This window comes from Anneissia japonica, unplaced genomic scaffold (assembly GCF_011630105.1).
Source record: "Anneissia japonica isolate Jap-2015-1 unplaced genomic scaffold, ASM1163010v1 scaffold432_len584295_cov189, whole genome shotgun sequence".
In the NCBI taxonomy this organism is placed as follows: Eukaryota; Metazoa; Echinodermata; class Crinoidea; order Comatulida; family Comatulidae; genus Anneissia; species Anneissia japonica.
The window spans coordinates 181,922-204,510 of record NW_022725334.1 but is presented as its reverse complement, the minus strand read 5'-3'; the positions used below and the strand labels follow the sequence as shown (position 1 = coordinate 204,510).

General features: G+C 34.6%; 3 protein-coding genes across 3 annotated transcripts in view; 1 reads left to right on the top strand and 2 right to left on the bottom strand.

The window, feature by feature from the left end:
- The window catches only part of LOC117112716 (glycylpeptide N-tetradecanoyltransferase 2-like), a 13,311-nt gene extending 9,976 nt beyond the window's left edge, over positions 1-3,335 (bottom strand). The window contains exons 1-2 of the mRNA XM_033255856.1: positions 3,209-3,335; positions 430-652 (exon numbers count right to left, since the gene is read on the bottom strand). Coding sequence (XP_033111747.1) covers positions 430-645 — 216 coding nt within the window. The 5' untranslated portion in view covers positions 646-652; positions 3,209-3,335. The remainder of the gene's footprint in view (positions 1-429; positions 653-3,208) is intronic.
- Positions 3,336-6,040: 2,705 nt separating this feature from the next.
- LOC117112707 (vesicular, overexpressed in cancer, prosurvival protein 1-like) lies at positions 6,041-15,914 on the top strand. The gene is made up of 5 exons (XM_033255847.1): positions 6,041-6,211; positions 6,748-6,776; positions 7,772-7,858; positions 11,702-11,909; positions 13,011-15,914. Exons 1-5 carry the CDS (start codon positions 6,152-6,154, stop codon positions 13,191-13,193), a joined length of 567 nt encoding a protein of 188 aa, XP_033111738.1. The 5' UTR covers positions 6,041-6,151; the 3' UTR covers positions 13,194-15,914.
- A 1,006-nt stretch (positions 15,915-16,920) lies between these two features.
- Positions 16,921-22,589, bottom strand: part of LOC117112719 (SWI/SNF-related matrix-associated actin-dependent regulator of chromatin subfamily D member 1-like) — a gene marked incomplete in the record, with an annotated part of 83,152 nt that continues 77,483 nt past the window's right edge. The window contains 3 exon segments of the mRNA XM_033255865.1: positions 16,921-18,825; positions 21,611-21,733; positions 22,115-22,195. Coding sequence (XP_033111756.1) covers positions 18,670-18,825; positions 21,611-21,733; positions 22,115-22,195 — 360 coding nt within the window.

Sequence of the window (22,589 nt, the reverse complement as noted above, 5' to 3'; positions counted from 1 at the left end):
AAAAAAAAAAAACATTCCATAAAAATTTCATTGGGAAAATTGGGTTTTTTATCAAAATTTGAGAAAAAACAGAAATTCAAAATGGCGACTTTGAGGTCACATGACTACCTAATTATGCAAAATAATACCAAATATCAATGGTCACATGACTACCTAATTATGCAAAATAATACCAAATATCAATGTTCCTCGCGTAGGCCAACCTATTGCTTGCCCCAACACACAAAAAGAATTTCGAAATAACCTCTTTTAGTATTTTTTTTGAATTATTTTAAAAATTAACTTTTTTCGTTAAAAAAAGTCCCAGCACAGGGGGTGCATATACCTACAGCAGTGAAAGGGTTAAAAGAGGCTTCACAAGTATTTACTTCAAACCTAAGTTCTACCTCCTTGGAAAGTTCCTAATTTGAAAATATTTTGCATACATACTTGTGCTTGGCTCTCTGAACTTGCTGCTGATTCTCCCTTATTTTGTTTCTTCTTTTTCTTCTTTTTTTTCTTTGATGCAACATGACCATCAGTCGTTGTGACATTCGTTGGCTCTTGAATGTCAGCAGTAGCACCGGTCTCCTGAATTCCTCTTGGCACGGTGTCCTCCGTCGGCTCCACCTTACTGCTACTTGTACTAGCTTCCTCACTCATCATAAAGAATCTGAGAGAAAGCAATAAGAAAACCTTAAATGAAATAAGATTCATAAGGTTAAATTGCACTTCAATTAGAGTGATTACTTTAATAATATTAATAATATCTGTAATAATAACAGCAGCAGCAAACAGTAGCAAACAATAATTAATAACAATACCGTAAATGCTTAATTAAGCGCTTTTTTTATATTTGACATTCCAGCATCTTTTGGTCATTTTCTCTGAAACACTATTTGCGACCAATGATTGGTTTTGCTTGTCTTTGCCACATATACTCTCGATTAAGCGCAGCGGCAGTAAGCAAAAAAATCAGGTTTGGTGCAGTGCTTATTAGAGAGCGGCGCTTTTCATGCATTTACGGTAGTAACCATAATAACAATAATAATCATTTTTATAATATGTCAACCTTCTTAGCAATACATAGCATAGGTCCAGAAATGTAATACTGTAATATCAATAAGGTTTAATTACTGTTTGAGGTTTGCATGGCGAAGTAATAGCATATATGTTGAAGCTTGCGGTACACCGCGTGCAAGGTGTAAAGTTAAATTCCACTTTATTCCACCTTCCTTCCCATCACCAATGCAATACAACCCTTTGACAACTCCCGAAATAACGCCCTCCTTCCTGTCAATTGTTGCACCTCCCGCTTTGAAACCCATTTCTTCCATATCCCTTAGCCTTGCATACATCGTCGCTCACATCATGAACTAACACAATCAAAGTAGATTCTGTTAGTTCGTGAAATCAAAAAAGCACGTCAAAATACGCGCTGTTGTTGATAAGGACTTTTTGTGTGGTAAAGAATATATTGCTTGACAACCACTGATGCGCTCGTTTTGACGCGCTGTGATTTCACAAACTAACACAATCTACTTTGATTGTGTTAGTTCGTGATGTGAGCGACGACATGTACTCACTGTCTATTGACCCATCCACAACCTCCCTATCCCTTATCAAGTTCTTAACAAGTAGACCAATATTACCTCACCTTTACAGACAGTTCATACACCTATCTTGTAAAATAATTTATTGTAATCTGTATTGCATTGTACATTAATATTGTTAGTATACTACTACTGATCTCAGTGGGTCCATTAACATAATCATACACTTTTAATATGTCTGTGACATTTTTTTTTTCATATTAAATGCCAGTTGAGATGGTTAAAAAAAAGTTGGCAATCCATTGGAAATGTAGTTTCCTTCAAATTTGTACAGCATTATTTTTGCCAGGTTTCCTCCTCAGAAATCTATTATTAAATGGTCATCCTAACCAAATTAGGTGTGAGCTCAGAGATTCCCTACCTCATGACCGTACCACCAGCTTCTCTGGGAACCTACTAACTTCCCCCACTCACTGCCCCAGCCTTAGTGGTGGGTGAATACACCTTGTCCACGAATCAGTGGTGAAGGCCTAGAATATTCTATTAAGAACATTTTCCAGAAAAAAAAAATGTGATACAACCCTCCGTTAGGCCACACAGAATAAAATAATTGGTTAGCATCCCCTCCCTACAATCAGAGAGGCCACTGACCCGAATTTTTAATTTTTTTTTTAACATAACACTCATAAACTCTATTTAATATATGTTTCTTTGTAAACCCGTCAGCACGCTAGCCAGATCACTTGCAGTTCTATGCGCTACTGCTGTTCTATACTTTAGCCACATGGCATCCATGATGCCTGCTGTGTTGGAGTGAATTGTGATTATACGTGATTATATAGAGATAAATGCATTACGACTGTTATTCATTGGTAAAGTGCGTGCTTTAGAATAATTACATAATTTCTTGTATGCAATTTTGTTTCGGTCTCTGTTGTTTTCTTCTTTGTTTTGCTGTTTTTCCTTGCGACACTCCATTTTCATGTTCGACGCGAGAAAAGAAAAAAAAAAGCCTCCCTTCCTACCATGACATTTGATAACATAAGGATGAAACCGATTTAAAAAAAAAATTTACATGGCCTTATACTGAGATTTTAAAATAACATGAGGACAAGAATTTTGCCTCAAAGCTTATCTTATATTTGTTGGTTGCGCACCAAGATGTCTGATTCGTGGAAAAGGCGTATGCAAGCTTAGAGCTAGGCAGGAAGGAGGACCTACCTAACCTATCCCACAGCCAGTCCACACCTAGCTAGGGCTAGGGCCTAACAAAAATTATGAAATCTCTGGCTCTGCCACTGCTCATTGAGTCTAGGCCTAGTATGTAGTAGGCATAGGCCCCTAGATAGGGCTTCTGGCCACAATATAGCTATCTATAGCCTAAGGCCTCTAAGCCGCTTCTCTAGGCGCAGACTAGCCTAAGCATAGACGCCAGCTAGTAGCCTCAGCATTCTGTTGGCTGTCGTCACACACCAGCTAGGGCTTGGGTCTTCCAAGGAAGCCAGAGTAAGCCTAGGTTGTGACTGTGGGTGAGTATGTTGTGGTGGTGGGTACTGAATTGTTGTATACATTTACAAACATCTAGGATCGGTTTGTCGCTTATATTACACAGAACAAGTGAACAGAACTATTTCATAACAAAATAAATACCTATTAGTATTATAAACTGACCATACCTATATTTGAAATTTGCAATTCTAAAGCAAATATGTGAATTTAAAACACGTTACAACTTCCTGGAGACCCAAACCATTCGCACACCCCTTGCGTACTAGATCGCCATCTTTAATAGTCTTGCAAAACATTTGCAAACATTGAGTATTATGTAATTTCACCAAATTCTTATACGTCAAAATAATATACATTAAAAAATAATTTATATCAAAATAGTTTTAATTTTATTCTAAATTTATTTGTATGTGTAAAGATACAAAATACAAAATATAATATTATAAAGTATTACATTTGGGTCTTAGAAAGCGCCACCTATCAGTTTTCCATCATTCATCATCATGTGATGGACATATTTGCGTGTAAAATAAATGTGATAATTAAGGATACATCACACAGTTTGTGACATGAAATTTTAGAGTAACAGAGCATTGTAGTTGCCCTCGGCCCTCTACTAAGATATTTAAAATTTGTATAAAAAAACAATACCATACCATTATTATATTAAACCGGGCCTTAATACTAGTAGCCCCTTCTTTTCTCATTACAATTGTACCGATGTATTGAGTAATACGTGCATTTCTCCATATTTTAATCGACAGTGATTACATTTATTCATTAGACCTACTCAATAGTTCATTCGGTTATTTATTCGTTAGTCGTTCATGCGACCATTCCATTGGGTATTTATTCATTCATTCATTAGGCCATGATGCAAATACAATTCATGTATAATATGAAATTAACAGAATAATAATTAAAACAACATAGTTTTATGTGTTTTCAATATTATTTCATGATGCGCACATTAAAGACCAAATTTGTTTTTAAATATCGAGCTTTCTATTGGATGGATTAATGGTTAATGGTTAATGGTTAATGGTTATTAATTTATAGAGCGCAAAATACAAAAAGTCTCTAAGCGCTATCAGGCAAGTGTAAAGATGGAACGGAAACCAAAACCACAAAATAAAAAGAAGTGAAATTTGAATACCATGCCAGCACCCAAACCGAAGTATGGGGATACGCCCTCATCGCTGGCTAGGGTTCAGTCAGCACCTGTTGAGTCTCGGCCATCTCGGATTCGGGCGCCTCCTATCCTAGTTCAAGCTATAAAAGCTAGCTGGCAAGGAAATAGAAAAAATAAATAAATTAAAGGGACGAGAATAAGTGGGTCTTAAGTCGTTCTTTGAAAATGGTGACAGAAGGTGACTCACGAATAAATAAAGGTAACAAGTTCCACAACTTGGGCCCAGCAACCATAACGATCGCTCCCCACAAGACTTTAACCGAAAGGATGGACAATAAAGATTGGTTGAGTCAGTTGTTGACCGGAGGGAACGAGTGCAAGTTGCAGAACGAACCTTAATTAATTCGGAAATGTATTGTGGTGATAACTTGTGAATTGATTTGTAAACATATAAAAGTACTTTGAATTCCGAATACGCTGTTTCACTGGCAACCAATTAAGACGACGAAGAGTAGGGGTGATGTGATGGAATTTAGGTGTCCCAGTGACAAGACGAGCAGCGATGTTCATCAATAGCTGCAGCTTTCTAATTGATGTTAATGGTATTCCGTAAAGGACTCCACTACAATAATCTAATCTTGATGTAACCAATGCATGTACAAGTTTTGACGTAGCATCTTCATTTAAAAAACGCCTAATAGTACCGTAATGACTTAAAATTAAGGGTGCATATGGTGGGTTAGAATCCTATATGAATGTACAAAAAAAAACAACAAACAAACAAACAAACAAAAAACAAAGAAAAAGAAATGTCCATGGTGAAATGAAAAAAGTGTCCTTTTAATAGCGGTTATCTGTGGCCATTTGACACATTCAAAATGTGTCCCCCGTCCCCTTAATAGGGGTGTTTCCTTAATAGGAGTTGGCCGTAGTGTTAAAAGATATATTTCTCCTCGTTTCACGGAAAATGTCCCCTAAGGAGGGGTTCTATACTGCAGTGTTCATTTGTTCGTCGTTCACTATTCAACCATACAATTATTCATTTATTCATATTCTTTATCATTCAGTCATTCATTCATTGATAACTTATTCATTGATTTATTCATTAATTCTTTAGTCAACAATTTCGTTCGTTCGTTCATTCATTCATTTTTTATTAATTTGTTCATTCATTCATTCATTCATTCATTTGTTCGTTCGTGTATTAATTACAGTAATTAATGAATTACTTCATTCATCATTATTTCATTTTTTTTCTTTCATTTATTATTCAATAATTTCGATTGTTCATTTATTTTTTTCGTTCATTCGATCGTCTGCATTAATTTGTTCATTCATTCATTCATCCAAGTTTGTTCATTTGTTGATTCGTTCGCTCATTCATACATTCTGTTCCATTCCTTCGTCCGTCCGTTTTTTATTTATTTATTTATTTTTATTATTTTTAATAAATTATTGGTTCGTTTGTTCGTTCATTCATATTTTTAGTCAATTAAATATTGATTAGAGATTATATTTGGCAACCCGGGGTGTGGTTGAATGCTTCCACCAAAAATTGTAGGAACAGTGTAGCGATTGTATGGAAGCCGAGTTTCATCTTATTACCTGTCTCTTATACACATCTAGATGTGTATAAGAGACAGATATAATTACCACTAAGTTTATATACTGTATATTTGTAACTTTATGTATTTATCTTTATGTATCTTCCAAGTTCTGTAATAAAAATAGCCGATCTGGCCGGTGCGGTTCCAACCACAGTTTTAATCTTCGAATATACATTTTTTAAAAAATGGGAAAACCATTTCTACTCTTTGTGTCCTACCCGGAAATGACGCGTAACCCATGATTGATGTCATCAGCAGCAGCCAAGGCCTAGCCATTGCTCCGTGTGGTGTAAAGAAAACAAAGCGACTGTAATAAATACAGTAGATTTTCAAACTTTTTACCGAGTTGACGTTGTAAAAAAGGATTCCAGATGTATTGGAGTACAACTATATATTTAATACCTCTGGTTACTTGTTGGTTGATAACTGAAGTAAGTTTCCATGAGATGAATTAGCCAATCATATTAATGTTTTTGTGATTGTGTATTGAATTGAAGTAGGACATTTGCCTGCCTGGCAACAGGAAGGGCTAGGCTAGATAGTCAGTAGTGTGTACGATGGGCCTACATGGCCTACATGAGTACGCCTGTCCCTGTGTGTTGTGTTTCCTCCTATCATAACAACTCCTTGCTTTAACCTAGGCCTAGCCTGATAGTTTATATATTAAGATTAGATCAAAGCCTAATTTTAGGCAAAATCTGTGTGAAAATTGGCCCTATTTTCCAAAAATGCGCAGACGGATTTCTAGGCTAAATTTTGCGTAGCGGATCTCCTCGCAGGCCTACCTAACTGTAGGCTAGGCCTAGCCTGGCCTCTAGGCCTAAGCCTAGATACATTATTTATTTCTTATATTTTACTAGGCCTACACACATTGCTTACCATACGCTATGGGGATCTAACCGACTCCTAAAATCAGAAAAGTTGTGCTAACAATTAATTATCCCTGTCAATGGTTTTGTTTTTATAGGTTTCAGGGAGTGAATGTGGAGATGGGTAGTAAGTATATGTGTATTTTCTTTTGTTTAATTTTTGCTTTCTAGTCAAAACGGCAATAACCAAAACAGCAATAAGTAAAAACGGCAATAACAAAACGGCAACACATTTTTACCAGAACGGTAATGGGCCAAAACGGCAATAAGTCAAAACAGCAATAAACCAAAACGGCATTATACCAAATAAATAAATAAAGAATATAGAAGCAGTAAACATTGAAATAAATAAAACTTTAAAATACAGACAAAATGAGGCTAAAACACTTTGTCATAAATAATAATAGTAATAATAATAATAATAATAATAATAATAATAATAATAATAATAATAAATAACAACAACGATATAACAACATACAAATTCAATAATACAGTTGAACTTGCCAAAGTCGAATCCAAAATGTGATTGAAATATTGTTCGACTTTGATAAAATTTGACTTACAGATTGTTAATTAATGGAAAACACAACAATTTGCCATGTAAAATAAGATTGACTTAGAAATTATTCGAGTTAGGCAAGTTTAACTGTAAAAGGATTGGGGAAATATAAAAGCAGTAAACGTTCAAATAAATAAAATTTAAAAATAGACAAAATGGGGCATCCAAACAATTTCTCATGAATGTGGAAAAAATTTAAAAAAAAAACCTGATTAAACATTAAAAGCGGGAAAAAAAGCCCATGGGAATATTTGATTTACCTACAGACGATCGGGCCAATTTTGCCTATTATTGCCATTTTGGTTTATTGCCATTTTGATTATTGCTGTTTGGTCATTGCCGTTTTGGTTTAGGAAGTGATTATTCACACAGTACTGTGCGAATAAGTTTTTATTCGCAGATGCCAAAGAAGTTGAAATCCACCGTGCGAATAAGAACTTATTAGCACGGTACCATGCTAATAACCGTGCAAATAGGAAGTTATTCGCACAGTACCGTGCGAATAACCTCTTCCTTTGGTTTATTGCTATATTGACCTGCTACCATATTTTTTTTTCCAGCTGTAATGATTATGATCAATATTGCTGCGATAATTTTGAATGCTGTTACTATCCCAACTACAGTTACTGGAACCTTTGGTATTTCTGGTAGGTTTACAATTATTTTTAAAAAGTCTGGCTTCGTCCATTCTTTAAACAGATTTCAAGTGTTGAGCTGGTGTTCCACTAGGGGAATTTATTTGTACGAAGCACAAGTACGAGTCCTTTTCACTAGATTGATAGTTTTCTGTTTTTTGGTGGTTTGCTTCGGCAAATTTTGGAGTTTACTTTTTTTACTTTTTACAATGTGCAGCCAGTCAGAGTTCGCAAAAAGATCTTATCGCGCCCATGATCACAGAATCGAATCAGTGATTTACGTGTCAATATTGCACACCGACACATCAATGACAATGCAGTAGCAATAAATTCGGCTAGTGGAAATTCAAATATTAATGTACTAAAATTAAAATATGACTTTTGAAAGTTGGGGGCCTCCATCGGCTACTTAAAAAAAAATATATAGGGCCTAGACGTACAGTAAATCTAGGGCTCATAACTCACCGCATGCATTTTGGTTTTGTAAAATGGGAAAGAGTAGATGTGATGATGTGGTCTCAAATTTGATGAATGGATGTGATGATGAGGTCTCAAATGCATTGAAACTTAAACAATACTGTATGTATTTGGGGTGCCCCTTAAGAAAAGAAATTTAAAGATTTTTGCATCTGTCGGGTATCAGCATTTTGCCTTAAGTATTGGGCTAATCATTTATTTTTTTTTTCTACTATGAAAGTGTATTTTTAAATGTTTGCTATTTTAGCTCTGACTGATACTATAATAGAAAAACACTACAGTAGGCTTCAACAATAGTTACCCTGGCCTTTGGACTCCATTAGTAAATAATGTAGTCTTTTAAAATGCAAGGCCATAGGTCATCCATGAATTCTGTTATCTTCCTCACTTGGTACTTTATTGAATTTAAGGCCAAATAAATCAGCAGTGTTTCTATTTAAAGTTCTTGTTTATTTACCTCTAGAAGGCCAGAACAACAGATAGTTGTACTTCATTTTTGCCTTGCAGTGTGCACATATACCTAAATACAGTACATCTCTAGCCCTACTTTAGGCCAAATAAAATTTTTTTGGGTGAGGGTTTACTATTTGCCTTTTACTATCCTATATATTAATTGTAAACAGGCCTTTAAATAGTATCCTAAAATGAATCTTTGTAATGTATTTCTGCCATTTATGTTCCCATCTCTTCATAGGCTTGGCATCATTCTTTCAGATAGTCATTATTTTTGTTGTCCATGGAAAAATTAATGTTTTTTTTGAAAAACATAATTTTTTCATGAGGCTCCAAAATTTGATGACGGCTAGGACATAAAACTAGCAATTAGTTTTATTTGGCCTTACCTTGAGTGGCTTTTAATCTGGTTTTGGATGAGTGAAATGTCATGCCAGTAAATTTCGACTAAATATTTACTGTAATTTGTATTGAAACCGGACAACCCAGTCTGTTTTCACTCTTTTTCCTTAGCCATCATTTTGGTTGCACCAATCAGTGCATGACAGTTAAACATCTGTTTTCTCAGTACATTCACAACAATTTGTTACTTGTATTTGTACATTTATTCATGCAAATTGCCAACACAAAAAGCGTGGATGGTTTATAATTAAAATTAGCCAACTAAAATCTATACCAAGCACTAGATCCCTGGTTTTTAATTAGTTTGTTAAAGGGGTCACATATTTTCTTGAGTTTAGCTCACGGGTCAACGATAATATCTGAGTCATGAAGCAACTCGTTATAAATGCTTTTAGTAATTTCAAATGATATTTTTTATTGTGCTACACCCCTAATAATATTAGGCAATATTTAATGAAATAGGCCTGTTATGATATGACCAATCGTAACATAGAATTTTAAATAAAAGTAGATATAATAATCATGGAAAAGGGCTTTCTGAGCACAAAAGTACTGTAGAAGTGCAGACGTAATAATAAAATAATTGCGTCCTTCCTTTTGGCGCTCCTTACCGGAAATAATATTGCTGCTCCTTGCCGGATTATTAGCTGATGAAGCCATATATCGTTATATACAGTAGAACGACAAGGAAATAGGTGTGATATTCATAGGCCAAAAGAGCAAGTATGTTAAAAAGCGATTTCCTGTTTTCTTTCCTCTATTTCTTGTGCCAACCCGGATGCAAAATTTTAAAAATTACGTTTCTACAAAGCTTCACCAGTATTTTTAATGCATCAAGTGCTAATCAGTCAATTTATTGGATAACGCTTTTGTATCATCGGCACACCTGTGTCGTATAACCTTACAACGGCAAGACAATAATTAATTCATACAGAGCAAAGAAAAAAAAAAAGCAAAATTAAAAACAAATAATATGTTCTACCTTATACAGTATAATGAACTTATATAAACTGATGATGGGAAACTATGAGGAAAAATACATCGGAAAAATAGCTGGAGGAAAATAGCCGGAGAAAAATAGCCGGGAAGAAAAATTCTCGAGGGGGAAATTAGGTGCCAAGTGCATGCATTCAGACCCAACATCAAAATTTTCATCTTGTACGCAATAGGAGCCATATTCACACCCGTCCTGTGACCGTTTCTTAAATGATTTTGGTGGCTATGGATGTGTATCAATATCTCCCTTAAAGACAAAATTCCTTCGACAGAGCACCTAACCAAACTAGGGATAGAGGAAAAGAGGACGTCTTAGATTGTTTAGACATGTGAATGTCGTGGGACCTACAGTAGGAGTAGATGTAGGCCACAAAACACATGGAAAGAAGCAAGTAGTTTGTGGGGACCTGATGGTCATGGGATTAAAAGAGGAAGAAACACTTAACAGGGATTCATGGAGAGCTGCTACTTACAGCAACCCAGCCAACCCACATGAAAATAAGGCCGTTAAACGGAAACGACAATGATGAATAGTTAAATTTGCTGAACAGGACAGTCTGCTCAAGCATAATAAACATATTATGAGTAGATGTCTAGTGATTTATTTATAGAATCCATTTGTAGCTGGTTATAATGCTTCACAGAGCCAACATGCAGCAGGGAACAATGTATTGAATAGAATCAATATTTGTTGTTTAACATTTCTTTGTGTTTGCTTAGTGGTGTGTTGTGATGCTGAAAGGAATGGTTGAACTCAATAGTTAAACCGAATAACATTCAAGTCTGTATTTCCTGACTACATTGTCATGACAATATTGGCTGTTGCGCCATTAAAATTGTTCATGCTTCTACCAGACTTTTACTACTGTCTATGTATCTTTTTCATTCTTTGAGAAAAAATAAAACAGCTGAAAATAACCGGAGAGCAATATCTTTTCAACTAGAGTTAAAAAAAAATAAATCTAGCGTGTTCCGTCTTGCGACATTACACTTTCCATGATTTGTTTCCAAAAAAAACTGAACTAAACTGAAGAAATATAAAGAAAAAATCAAACAACAGGAGCCAGTAACACAGTCACTGCTCCAAATCTGATCAGAATTTTAAAGCATCTTAGTGTGAACTTACTTGCTGGTTTATAACTCAAAACAGGAGCTCAAAAGATGCTAGTATCTGATAATTACTGACTAACCTATTGAGGTACAAAATTAAATTATGCTAGGCTACATTAAAAAAGATGTGAATTTAACAAAAAATAGACAATCCCAGATGACAATACCATCAGATGTATTCAAATAATAAAGAAAGCTGTGTAGTGAGAAGGTGTGATGGATATTACCAAAATAATAATGATTATTTTCAGGCCCAGCATGCCCCTCCCCCCCCCCTTAAATTAAAAGGAAATAAAGATAAAAGAATGTTGAGGTGGTCTACATCCTCCACCTGTGAAAGTCCCTTCCTAGGCCCCCTCTATCTTCACTGATGTTGTAAACTCTTTGATATTTAACCTTGTCTATTTAAATCTCCAGGTTTGTCCTAATTTTTGTATTGATGACATGTTTCGGAGGATGTGGTTATTACAGAAGAAGGCAAGTCTATCTCCAAACAGCCAGTGGTCAGCGCATACCTGTGGGACAGACAACATATCTGACGTCCGGTGTGCAACCTGTCCACCATCCTTACCAACCCACGGCTGCACCTGTGGGTACATTCCAGTCACCGCCACCATACAGTGAGGTAAGGGCATGTTGGTTTTTGTTGCACCCTTTGAAGCATGGTAATAGGGAGGATATAGAATGTAATGACGTCATCTGGGCACGCGAGTACGTTAAGTTCTCGTCACATGGATTCTAGGACGCAATTTGACCAAATCTATGTATGCAGAGATCATAGGATGCCCAGTAGGACAGTCACGCATGAGTGATTCCATTCTAGCCTCGCGCCGCCGAACAAATCAAAAGGTCCCTGATGTAGTGCCACTGAACACTGCATTCTGCAGTGTATATAGGTGCTTTACAACTTATTGTTGATTGATGGATTGATTGATTGATTGTGGGTACCAGGTTCAATTTCATTAAAGCTGGGTCATTCCATGCCAAATCAACTGAGCCATGGAAGTCAGCATTTTCAATTTTGTTTAAATATTCATTTCTCCTTGTGTTTCAGCAAGGTAGAGGGCTGTAATACTAGGTAATAATAGTCATAATCTTTCCAGGGGCTAGTTTTTTATCCTGGGGGTGTGAAATTTGAGAATGTAGAACTGGAGGGGGGGGGGGCGGGGGCTAAAATTGAGATTGCAGAAGTAAATCCTTATTCCAATGAAAACTTAATGGTCATTTTTAGTTTAACTCATGTCGTGAAACTAGTTTGCTATCATGGGAGGTGCTTGCAGTAAATATTTTAAAACTCTGGTCTGATGTACTTTACTAATGTAGGAGGGAAAGAAGTGAAGGAAAAGACAAGTGGATAGAAAGAATAGAAGGATGAGAAGTGCAAGGAGTTAAAAGTGTATAGAGAAATTTGGAACAAATTCTCTTGAATGGTATTAAAATTTTGTAAATATAAAATTTGTGTACATTAGGATGTGTACAAATAGTACAAATAAATAGTTGGTTTAATTGTCTATGTGCCTTTGAGCACCTTTGGTAGAGATGTGTGCTTTATAAATCTTTATTATTATTATTATTATTATTATTACAGTATTATGAATAAATTTTTGGAGTGACATTCATACTATATTGTGTATGCAAGTAAATTTGCACAAGCTCGTTTACTGTAGTAGCTACAAAACAAATTAAATTTCTTTGAAGTTTCACCCTTTTTTTTCTTTTTCCTCAGGTAACATCAAAGCCGAACTTGTACCCAAAAACAGGAGATGCAGCATATCCCCCCCAAGCACCTTACTATCAAGGCCCATATTACCAGTTCCCAACAGCTGCAACAGAATACTCCAACCAGCCCCCTCCCGCATATATTCCCCCACAAACTAACACTACTCCTCAAACAGAGAATGTCTCTTAAAATACTCGCTTAAACCAAGGTTTGAGAAAAAATTTTTTAGTAAATTTTAATGTATTGTTAATTTGAAAGCAACACATTAAGTTGGACGAAATTATGCATTAAATGAAATGCATCCAAGCTTTTTCTGTAGATGTGATTGTATTAATTTGAATTTGAATAACCTATAACAAAATATATTCTTCTTCTTACTGAAACTTCAGTTCTGGGGAAAAGACATAATTACGATTTTCATAGAATTTTACTTTAAACCGTTGCATGGTGAATTTAAAATGTAATCAATTTTAACACCACACACTGTAGGTAGTTGTAACTGTCATTTTGTTGAGAATACCTTTCAAATACAGATGTATCATAATTATATATATTAATCACTGATCGTAAAACTTAATTATTTTAATAAGTGACATTTATAAAGCGCTCTACGCCAGCAAACCGACCCCAGAGCGCATACAATCATCAAATTTAAACAACAACAGAAGATGGAAAAAGAATTTTATTCAAAACATCTAGATATTCTCAACAAAACTGCAATTATGTACATTGTATACTTCAAACATTTATTAAATTTACATTTGAATTATGATATTAAACCTTTTCTAAATGTTCATTTAAACAAATGTAACTTTTTCATCAGAATATGCATTACAAATATGATTTTCATCAAATGTTTCCGGTAACTGTAATAAACAATGGTTGTCTTTCTGGAAGAGCGCTTTTTATTAAATGTAAATGGGTTTTAGATATTTGGACAAGTTTTGATAATAGATTTTCACAAAGCTAATATTAATCAGTTTCATGTAGGTGATCTTTAATATATAATCCTTACAATTTAATATCCAAGGTGTAGGTTTAATTATCCAAACATTACTAGAGCAGCATTCCGCGAACTTTTAGACTTAACAGCCCATTTAGTTGTGACCCACTGGCCTCTTATTCACAGAAGCATAATTCGGGAAGAGCTAGGCCTATCATGCTTACGTAATGCAACACATGTTCAATTTCAATGTATTTCACCCACCCTGGTTTTACTAAACCTTACATTATACAGTCAAGTACTGAATATTATTACAAAATAACGTGTTTCCATCGATTAATGCCGATATTATAATGTTAGTGACCGAGAAAGCTATCTGATTTTTTATGAGTTCTGTCAAGTTTGTGATCGACTAAAATATTTTGGCAACCCACTGGTGGGTCGAGACCCACAGTTTGTGGAAAGTTGTTCTAGAGGTGGATTAATCTTAAATATACACAATTATAAAAGTTAATGATGCAAAATTCTTTGGAATTATTAAATATGTAATCGTCATCTTACAGCCTGCTTATTTTTATCTAATGCATGTAATTATAATTAAACCATTTTGATGTACTGTAGTTGGTGTTAGATTGTCCGCCAATGTAATCTGTTAACAATGTATATACAATTTGAAAGTACCCTGTAAAATCCAGTAACAGTAGTTGTGGATTGTTAACATGTAATTATTGCTGGCATGCCTGACTACTAGGTATATAGCTGGTAGGTGAAATGTACATACAGTACAAGTATGAGTGTGGAGGATAGCATTGAGACATGTAGTTTAATAATTGTATACAATATGCTTATTATTTTACGACTGCTCTACCTTTTTCCGCTTTTTTTTAAACAGTATTTGAGTGAAGTGGCGATGTGGCTTGGTGGTTAAGATGCTTGCCTTCCAATCCCAGGGTCCTGGGTTCAAATTGCTCACAATTAAAAACATCTCCACTCCCTAAGCCTTGTAATGAGATTTCGCTTATAAAGCATCACATCATTTCATTTATTTAAGAGGGCTCCTAAATATCAGCCGACATTCAAGGATACATTGGAAAGGTCACTCTATATACACTGTTTGGGGTGTTTGCAATTGGGTTTATTTTGGGCGTATTCCTTATTGGAAAGCTTAAAACAAATGTTTTGTGAGGTGAATTTGCTAAGGAAGTAAGCGAAGCAAGTATGTTTGATATGAACTAGACGTGAAAAAATGGAGTTTGATAATTGTAAGATGGACCATGCTTTAATGATGTGCTATCAGTACTAAAATAATTTGTAGGAAATAGATTGTATATGACCTCTCTTAAGTGTATATTAGAGTGTATGAAAACATTAACCTACTTCCTTCAAATTGTAGAATACTAAATTATATGGTAAGTATGTATTAATTCTAGTCTACTCTATTTTACTTGACATTACAGATTGCACAATTGGAATCGTCGACCTGAATGGTAAATTGATTTTACTGACTAAAATAGAAAATCCCAATTCAAAGCAACAGGCTTTTAAATACCGTCTCCCCTATTGTTTTTTTATAATCCATTATACTCTAATAATAATGTTATAAATGCTACTACTACAGTCTTGTAAAAAGAACTAAATCTGTACACCATAAACAAACTGGTAAATACAAACACGCCATATTTTAATAAATAACAAATAAATTACTTCCAAATTTGAATTGTGATGCTATTGCGTTTGATGTATTTTGATTCTTAACAACTGATTATCATTAAGTTTTCCAATGATTTTGGATATTATACAAGTTTGAAACTAATAAACAGTGTCCACACTCAAATTTTAGGTGACAATCATTCTGTGATATGCCCATATTTGAGTGGTGTACAGAGCTGCAAATTATACATTTATTTCGGCCATGATTGTTCTTTTGATTATATATAAGCAAAGTCAATAAAATAGACATTAATGTAGATTTGATTGTTGTCGTTACTTCAGTTTTTGATAGCAACTGCATAGATGATCTATATAATTAGTACTATAATACTGTACTGTACCCACATGAGAAAGATGCAGATTTTTCCCTAAATACATAATATGATGTTCTTATATAGCGCTTCATGCCTTTACGAAGCCTCTAAGCGCTTCACATTACTACCCCGGTCATTGGATCAAACACATATGGAACACCAAATTAAATTATTAAATTATTCCATAATATTGCAGCTAGTAATCAGCGCAGCTGTGTTGGAACCTACCAGGTAACCACTTGTGCTCCTGGGTGGAGAGGCCACCGTAGATAAAGTGCCTTGCTCAAGGACACAAGCGATTTGCACAGCGAGAGTTTCGAACCCCCGACCTCGAGGTTGGAGTCCAAGCCACAACCGCTTCTACAGACATCCATCGCATCCTCTTGGAAGGTGCACTGATTAAGAACAGTGTTCTTTGTAATGTATCCACGCAAGAAAAAAATGCACCTGATAAATAATATACAGAAATATGAATAATAAGTCTTTAGAATGCTGTTTCTCCTTCGTTTTGCTATGCAAATTAATCCTTCCCAAATATTAAGCGCCTCTTTTGTTGTTTCACAACAGTTATTTTGCACAAATTCTCGAAATTGTCAACAATTATGAAAACATTGTGTTTACACATTACAGAAAAAATGCTGTTTTCGCACTCATTTGTAGGTAATTATTTTTGATAAAAAGGGAGGTCATCTGTTTGCTTGCGAGCTCTGAAGTAGGCCTACATATCTACACAGCACTTATAATAATAATATTTTAGACTTATATAGCGCTTAATGCCAACAAGGCCTCTAAGCGTGTATTCCTTATATTTCTTGGGTATGCGAGAATAGCTCAGTTACTTCTGTGACTTCACCCGAAATAACTTTGAAGTACAGTAACTTCATACGAAGGGTGTCTTCATGGGCAGTATCTCGCAACTTTTTACTTGAAAATGGAAACAAACAATAAATAAGGCTTCTGAACATTTATTCAACAAAAATGAGACTAAACAGAGAGACAGACATTATCTAATAACTGCAAACACAGACACAAATGATAAAAATTATGTTTCACTAAAAATGCGAACATAACTCATCTAAATATCGCCATCTTGTGACTATGAGTTTGCTTAACATTTCTCGGAACCCATTTGTATTTTAGCCGGCTCATATTTTGAACGTACTGTACAAGTACATTAATGGAACCAAACAAAATTCAAATGGCAAGCATGTTAACATTGTTAATACTACAGAAAAATTAGACATCAATTGGATGCTAATCAAAGCTACAAATGTTCTTAAGAAACACTGATGATTGAACAGCTAAAGACATACTGTACTACTGTACACTACACTACTGTGTCTACCTAAAGATTAAATACAATACTTAAAGACAAAGACCACTCCAATACTGTACAATACAAAAAAATAAACAATACTTTTAATAACATAACAAAAATATCCCTGCCTGGTAAAATTTAAAAAAAAAAAAAGGGTAAATACTGTACAGTACACAAAATATGCTATCATAATAATAGCTGAACTTGTATATCGCATCATGCGAAAAAGTCTATGCGCTTGGTGATTGAGCTTGAGTTTGACATTTAGAAAAAAAAAAGGCTATCGGCTTCTGGTCTAAAACTCTCTTCCAAACTATCGCATTATCTTTGACAAAAACCACTGTATGTCCATATATAGTCATGATGTGCCTATATGGGGCATGCCATGCCAAAACCAACATCAGTAACTAAAACAAGAAAATTGACTTTTTAATATACTGTATATTCATTTTCATTTACTGGAATCGACTTACTATTGCCAAAGTTATCAGTAAAAGTTACGGCTTCTCTGAGTATGCTGGTTTGGGGATGGCGAGCCTCATATAAGGTCATGATGTGATGTCATCAATGACCATATTTATGCATGTCACGTTTTTGTCAAATACTATTTGATAGTCTGGGCTGGGCTTAAAGCTGAGCACACACTGTTCCAGATGGTTGTCAGCTGACGCGATTCCACGTGCCACTCCCAGGTCTGCAAGTGTATGCTACCTTCAGGCACACCTGATCAAATATTGTGTCTGATGGGTGGCGGAAGTATGGCAATGCTGTACTTCAAAATAGAAAGTCAAGCAGTATTTTTACAACACTTTACCCCAGTTTGCGTGTATAATATTCAATGCAGGCATGCAAATTTAAATTAGTGCTAAGGCGTTCAAATTCAAATTTGCTTTAAAGGTTGTTAATGAGCTGCTTTAAGTTAACAGTTTAATTCAAGCTCATCAACACATTTCATTTCACATTTTATTTTACGCATTTTTGGGAGACTAACAAAATATCTAAGCAGTTTCTCAAACTAATTACAGTACTTGGGTAAGGGTGTCAACCCATTATAGAATACGCTATTAATAAACTAGTGTACTTCTAACCTTCCATGAATCGATACAGCTGATGCTTCTTACATTTATTCACAAAATATTGATCAATGAAGTTTTGGAAAAAGACTAATTTAAATTGTAATTTTATTGATGATAAACATAGAGATTTATCATCAATAAAATTACAATTTAAATTGTAATTGTAATTTTATTGATGATAAAATATACACAGATTGTCTTTTAATGGATTAAGAAAACAAAACAATCAAATTACTTTTTGCCAGCTGATCAAAGCCAGTGTGAAGCACCATGTGTGTATTAAATGCAAGACTCAAGGATTTGTTTAAGTAGTATTTATCTGAATGGTTTGCTCCAGCACTGCTCGACGTTGCTGTACCTTACTGTAGAAGTAGCGGTACACCCCTTCCTGAGTCCATGGCGTGTTGTATGATTCAGATCTTCTTTCCTCCTCTGGGTTTCCGACGACGTCAGTCATTGTCTTAAGATTAAAAAAAAAAAAAGTATTAAGACTGGGGAGGAAACATTTTTTTGGGGAAAATATTATGAGAATCTGAGGCAGCACCAGCAGTGGTGTATCTAGAAGTCTTGAAATGGGGGTGCTGAATGGAAATGGCACTCTCAAACTGTAAAAAATGCTTTTTCAAAGCAGTGTTCCTGGAAAATAATTGGGATTCTTCCCCAACAGGGTCCAAGGTTCCCCCTAGACTCCCCACTGGTGCCACCATTGAAGAGAATGCTCATAGTTTTGTCAGCCTTCAATATCTCTCTTCCATTTGCATTAGTATGGAATCTGAGTGGCGCCCTCAATGTTTTAAAACACAATAAAATTAGCAATAGCATATAAATTCAATTCAACACTGCTTTAACTCCCTCTGGGGAACTCATGCAACAATTTTTCACATCAACTTGTCTTACTATGGGATCTGGGTGCCACCCTCATTCATGAAAACAAAAACAGCTATAACCTAAAAGTTTATCTGATAATTCATTCAATTTACTACAATTCTCTAATACTAGGCCTAATCATCTACTCATCATGCAAAACTTCTATTCAATAATTATATTGATGAGGTCAATTTATTTGCTGATATTGTTGAATAAAATTACATTTGGGAATCATTAACTTATCCGCATAACAATGTGGCTGAAGGGACAAGTGGAAAATTTCCATATTAACGAGCTAGTTCACAGAATGTGCTGCATGTAAAGACATAATATTTCTGTAATGCTATCAGCTTATTACTGATAAACTACCTCCCAGAACTTGCACTGTTTGGCTTCAAAATACTACAAATGACGCCAACTGACCGCATCCAGGTAGCCTTATGTAAGAAAGTGGTATTTGTTATGATGCTGTAGTCTCTATGGGCCTACAACTTCAAAAGGACAAAATCAAAATAATGGTATTAACTGTAATGGTTTTGTATTTCTAGGGTGCTTTCCACATCTAAGATAAGCTGTATAGCTAGACCTTGCACAGCCAAGGCCTCTTACGTACACGTCTTAAACCATGTGTTTGTCTTGCACTAATTCATGTTTATGAAATATTAAATGAACTGAAGTATTTTTATAAATCTATTTTGTAAATCCAACCAGTAATTTATCAGCATAAGCAGTACCTTGTCAGGTGTGATTCACTACCCAAATTTACTGGGGGATGTGGTGGGGGCATGGGGGATGTGGTGGGTGCATGGGGGATGTGGTGGGTGCATGCCATCCCACAAAAAGATTGCATAACCACTACAATCTCCTCTCCCTCACCCCCACCCCCATGATCCAGTACAGCAGTTAAGAATCACCTCATATCACCAGTTAGCATCTCATCAAATAATCAAAACACCTCATCCCATTACCCCTTCCCCTATCTTTTCAATGCTCCTAAGTATTTCCCTTCATCCTAATACGGCAACTTTAATCTCCAATCACATTCTGATTTTCAGGAAATGCAACTAATAAAATACCCATATCTGACACCTCCATCAGAGAGATAATGTGTTGAAAAGCATTTCACATGTTACAACAATTAACGGAATAATTAAATTAACAATTGAATGTCCTGTGACTTGAATCCCACATACAAAATGTATGCAATACTTACATAACTACAGTATTTTTTTTTTTTTTTTGGAAATGCATCAATAATGCATGAATAAACTGCCTAGAATGGATTTTAAGAATCTTTCATCAGTGATTTGAATCTTTAACAGGGCTGCTTTCATATGGATATATTTCTCAGAACAGAAAATCATGATAGTTTTGCCATCTAACAATTGATTTATTGTGTAAATAACAAAGTAGGACAAAGCAGGTTCATCAGATTTTACACTTGGGAAAACTTTCCATTTTAGTAAACAACTGGGCAATTTGGTTCTATAGGGGTACTCTAGCGACTCTTGACAAATTAAAACGGAATGCCATAGAGCAAGTCTCATATAGCTATGACCTTACTGGTGTTTAATCATAAGATGACCTACATGTGGGATCTTTAAAAAAAAAAAAAAAAAGCATACTTTGTCAAGTACAACTAGGCCGATTTTTTATTGAGATTTTAATAGTGAAATGTAGGACGAAGCAAGACACTGTGACGTCATTTTTCCCTGAACAACACTCAGTATTAATTTTACAATTAATAATCTCATTCTAAATATGTTATAAAAATAATAATATTCAGCTCATATTTTGATAGCATTTTACTAAATTATAGCATTGTTATAAAAATAATATTCATATATAGTTCTGATATTTATAACACTTTTAGAATGTTTAATATAATAATATTAAGTATATATTTTTATAACATTTTTCAAATGAGAAATAAGTTAAATATTATATATTATATTCAGTGTATATTTTCTAAACATATTTAGAATAACAAATACTTAAAATATGTATTAGAAATAAAGAAAGCACTGCTTAATAAATAGCACTGCCTCATCAAGATCATAGTGTATTAATCTTCCCAGTTAATTCAAGACATGTATTTTGAACCTTACTTATTGATGGTGAGATTTCCTGCTAACAGTATCATAGAAGGCTGGCTAAATTTCAAGGAAGTGGAGTTGAATAACTTGGTGGTCAAGACGCTTGTTTTCTCAATCCCATTGTTCAGGGTTTAATTCCAGTCACAAAAACTTTATTTAAAAGGTACCATCTAGTTACTTCCATGGAAGGTTTTAGGAGAATATGAACATTAATTAAATCTAGATGCTAAATACAATAAAAAATAAATAAATATATATATACATTTAGATATAGACATGTACCTTTAAATCTCTTGTTTGTGAGATAAGCCATTCGTTAATGAACACCTGCGGATCACGCGCAAAGCCCAGCATGAATTCACGTTGAATCTTCAGCTGATTGATCGTCTCTACTGTCTCATGAATCTAAGTTATCAAAATAAAAAATATGTCATTCACTTCTACCAAGATGGCAAAAAAGTTAACACTGAAAATACAAGTGATTAAAAGTTCTGCACATATTTATGAATTCACCAATGAATTTCTACCACATTATAATGAAACACTTTTTTTTGTTTTTAATTTATTCGTGCCCAATGACCAACCAATGGTCTATATTGCTTTTGTTGGTAGTGCTTCTGTTTGAATTTGAAGAATTTCCTAATAAATGCTTTATAATATTGAACAATGAATATTTGATTTGTTCAAGGAATTGTCTATCACTGCGTTTCAGCTGGATTATCCAATCAAGGGGAAGTCACCCGTCTTATGAACGAGGCCCTCTAGTGTTCAAAAACTAGGACTAACCTTGTTATCCAGAGTCTGAATGTCTTGCTGGCTGGCAGTGGAAAGTAAAAATGACTTCATCTGTTCTTTTAATGTATCATCCTGAAAATTACAGAAAAATGATGATTAATTGTCGAACTATATTTCATATCTAAAACCCCTAATGTAGAATTAGGGTGCTTGGAAACGAGTCAACTTCTGACATCCGAAAAGTACAATGATTTCCCACAGATCATGTTTCATATTTTAACGGTAATCATAATCTGATAACTTCATTTTCTAAAGATAAAAACATTTTTTTTTCATTTGAAGCATTTAAGATTCTATTTATATGTAGAGTAAGTAACAAAATAAAATATATAGTTCACTTCTTATAAAATCTGTAAACCTGCAATCATTTATGATATTGAATTTAGTTCTGCTGATTAACATTAATAATATTTTTCAAGCTGATTATTCAAATGACATAAAGGCTTACTATAGTAAGGGTTGTACT

Coding starts and splice junctions, on each gene's coding strand:
- LOC117112707 (XM_033255847.1), top strand. CDS start 6,152: ATGTATTGGAGTACAACTATATATTTAATACCTCTGGTTACTTGTTGG. Junction 6,777..7,771: donor AGTGAATGTGGAGATGGGTA/GTAAGTATATGT, acceptor TTTTTTTTCCAG/CTGTAATGATTATGATCAAT. Junction 7,859..11,701: donor TGGAACCTTTGGTATTTCTG/GTAGGTTTACAA, acceptor TTAAATCTCCAG/GTTTGTCCTAATTTTTGTAT.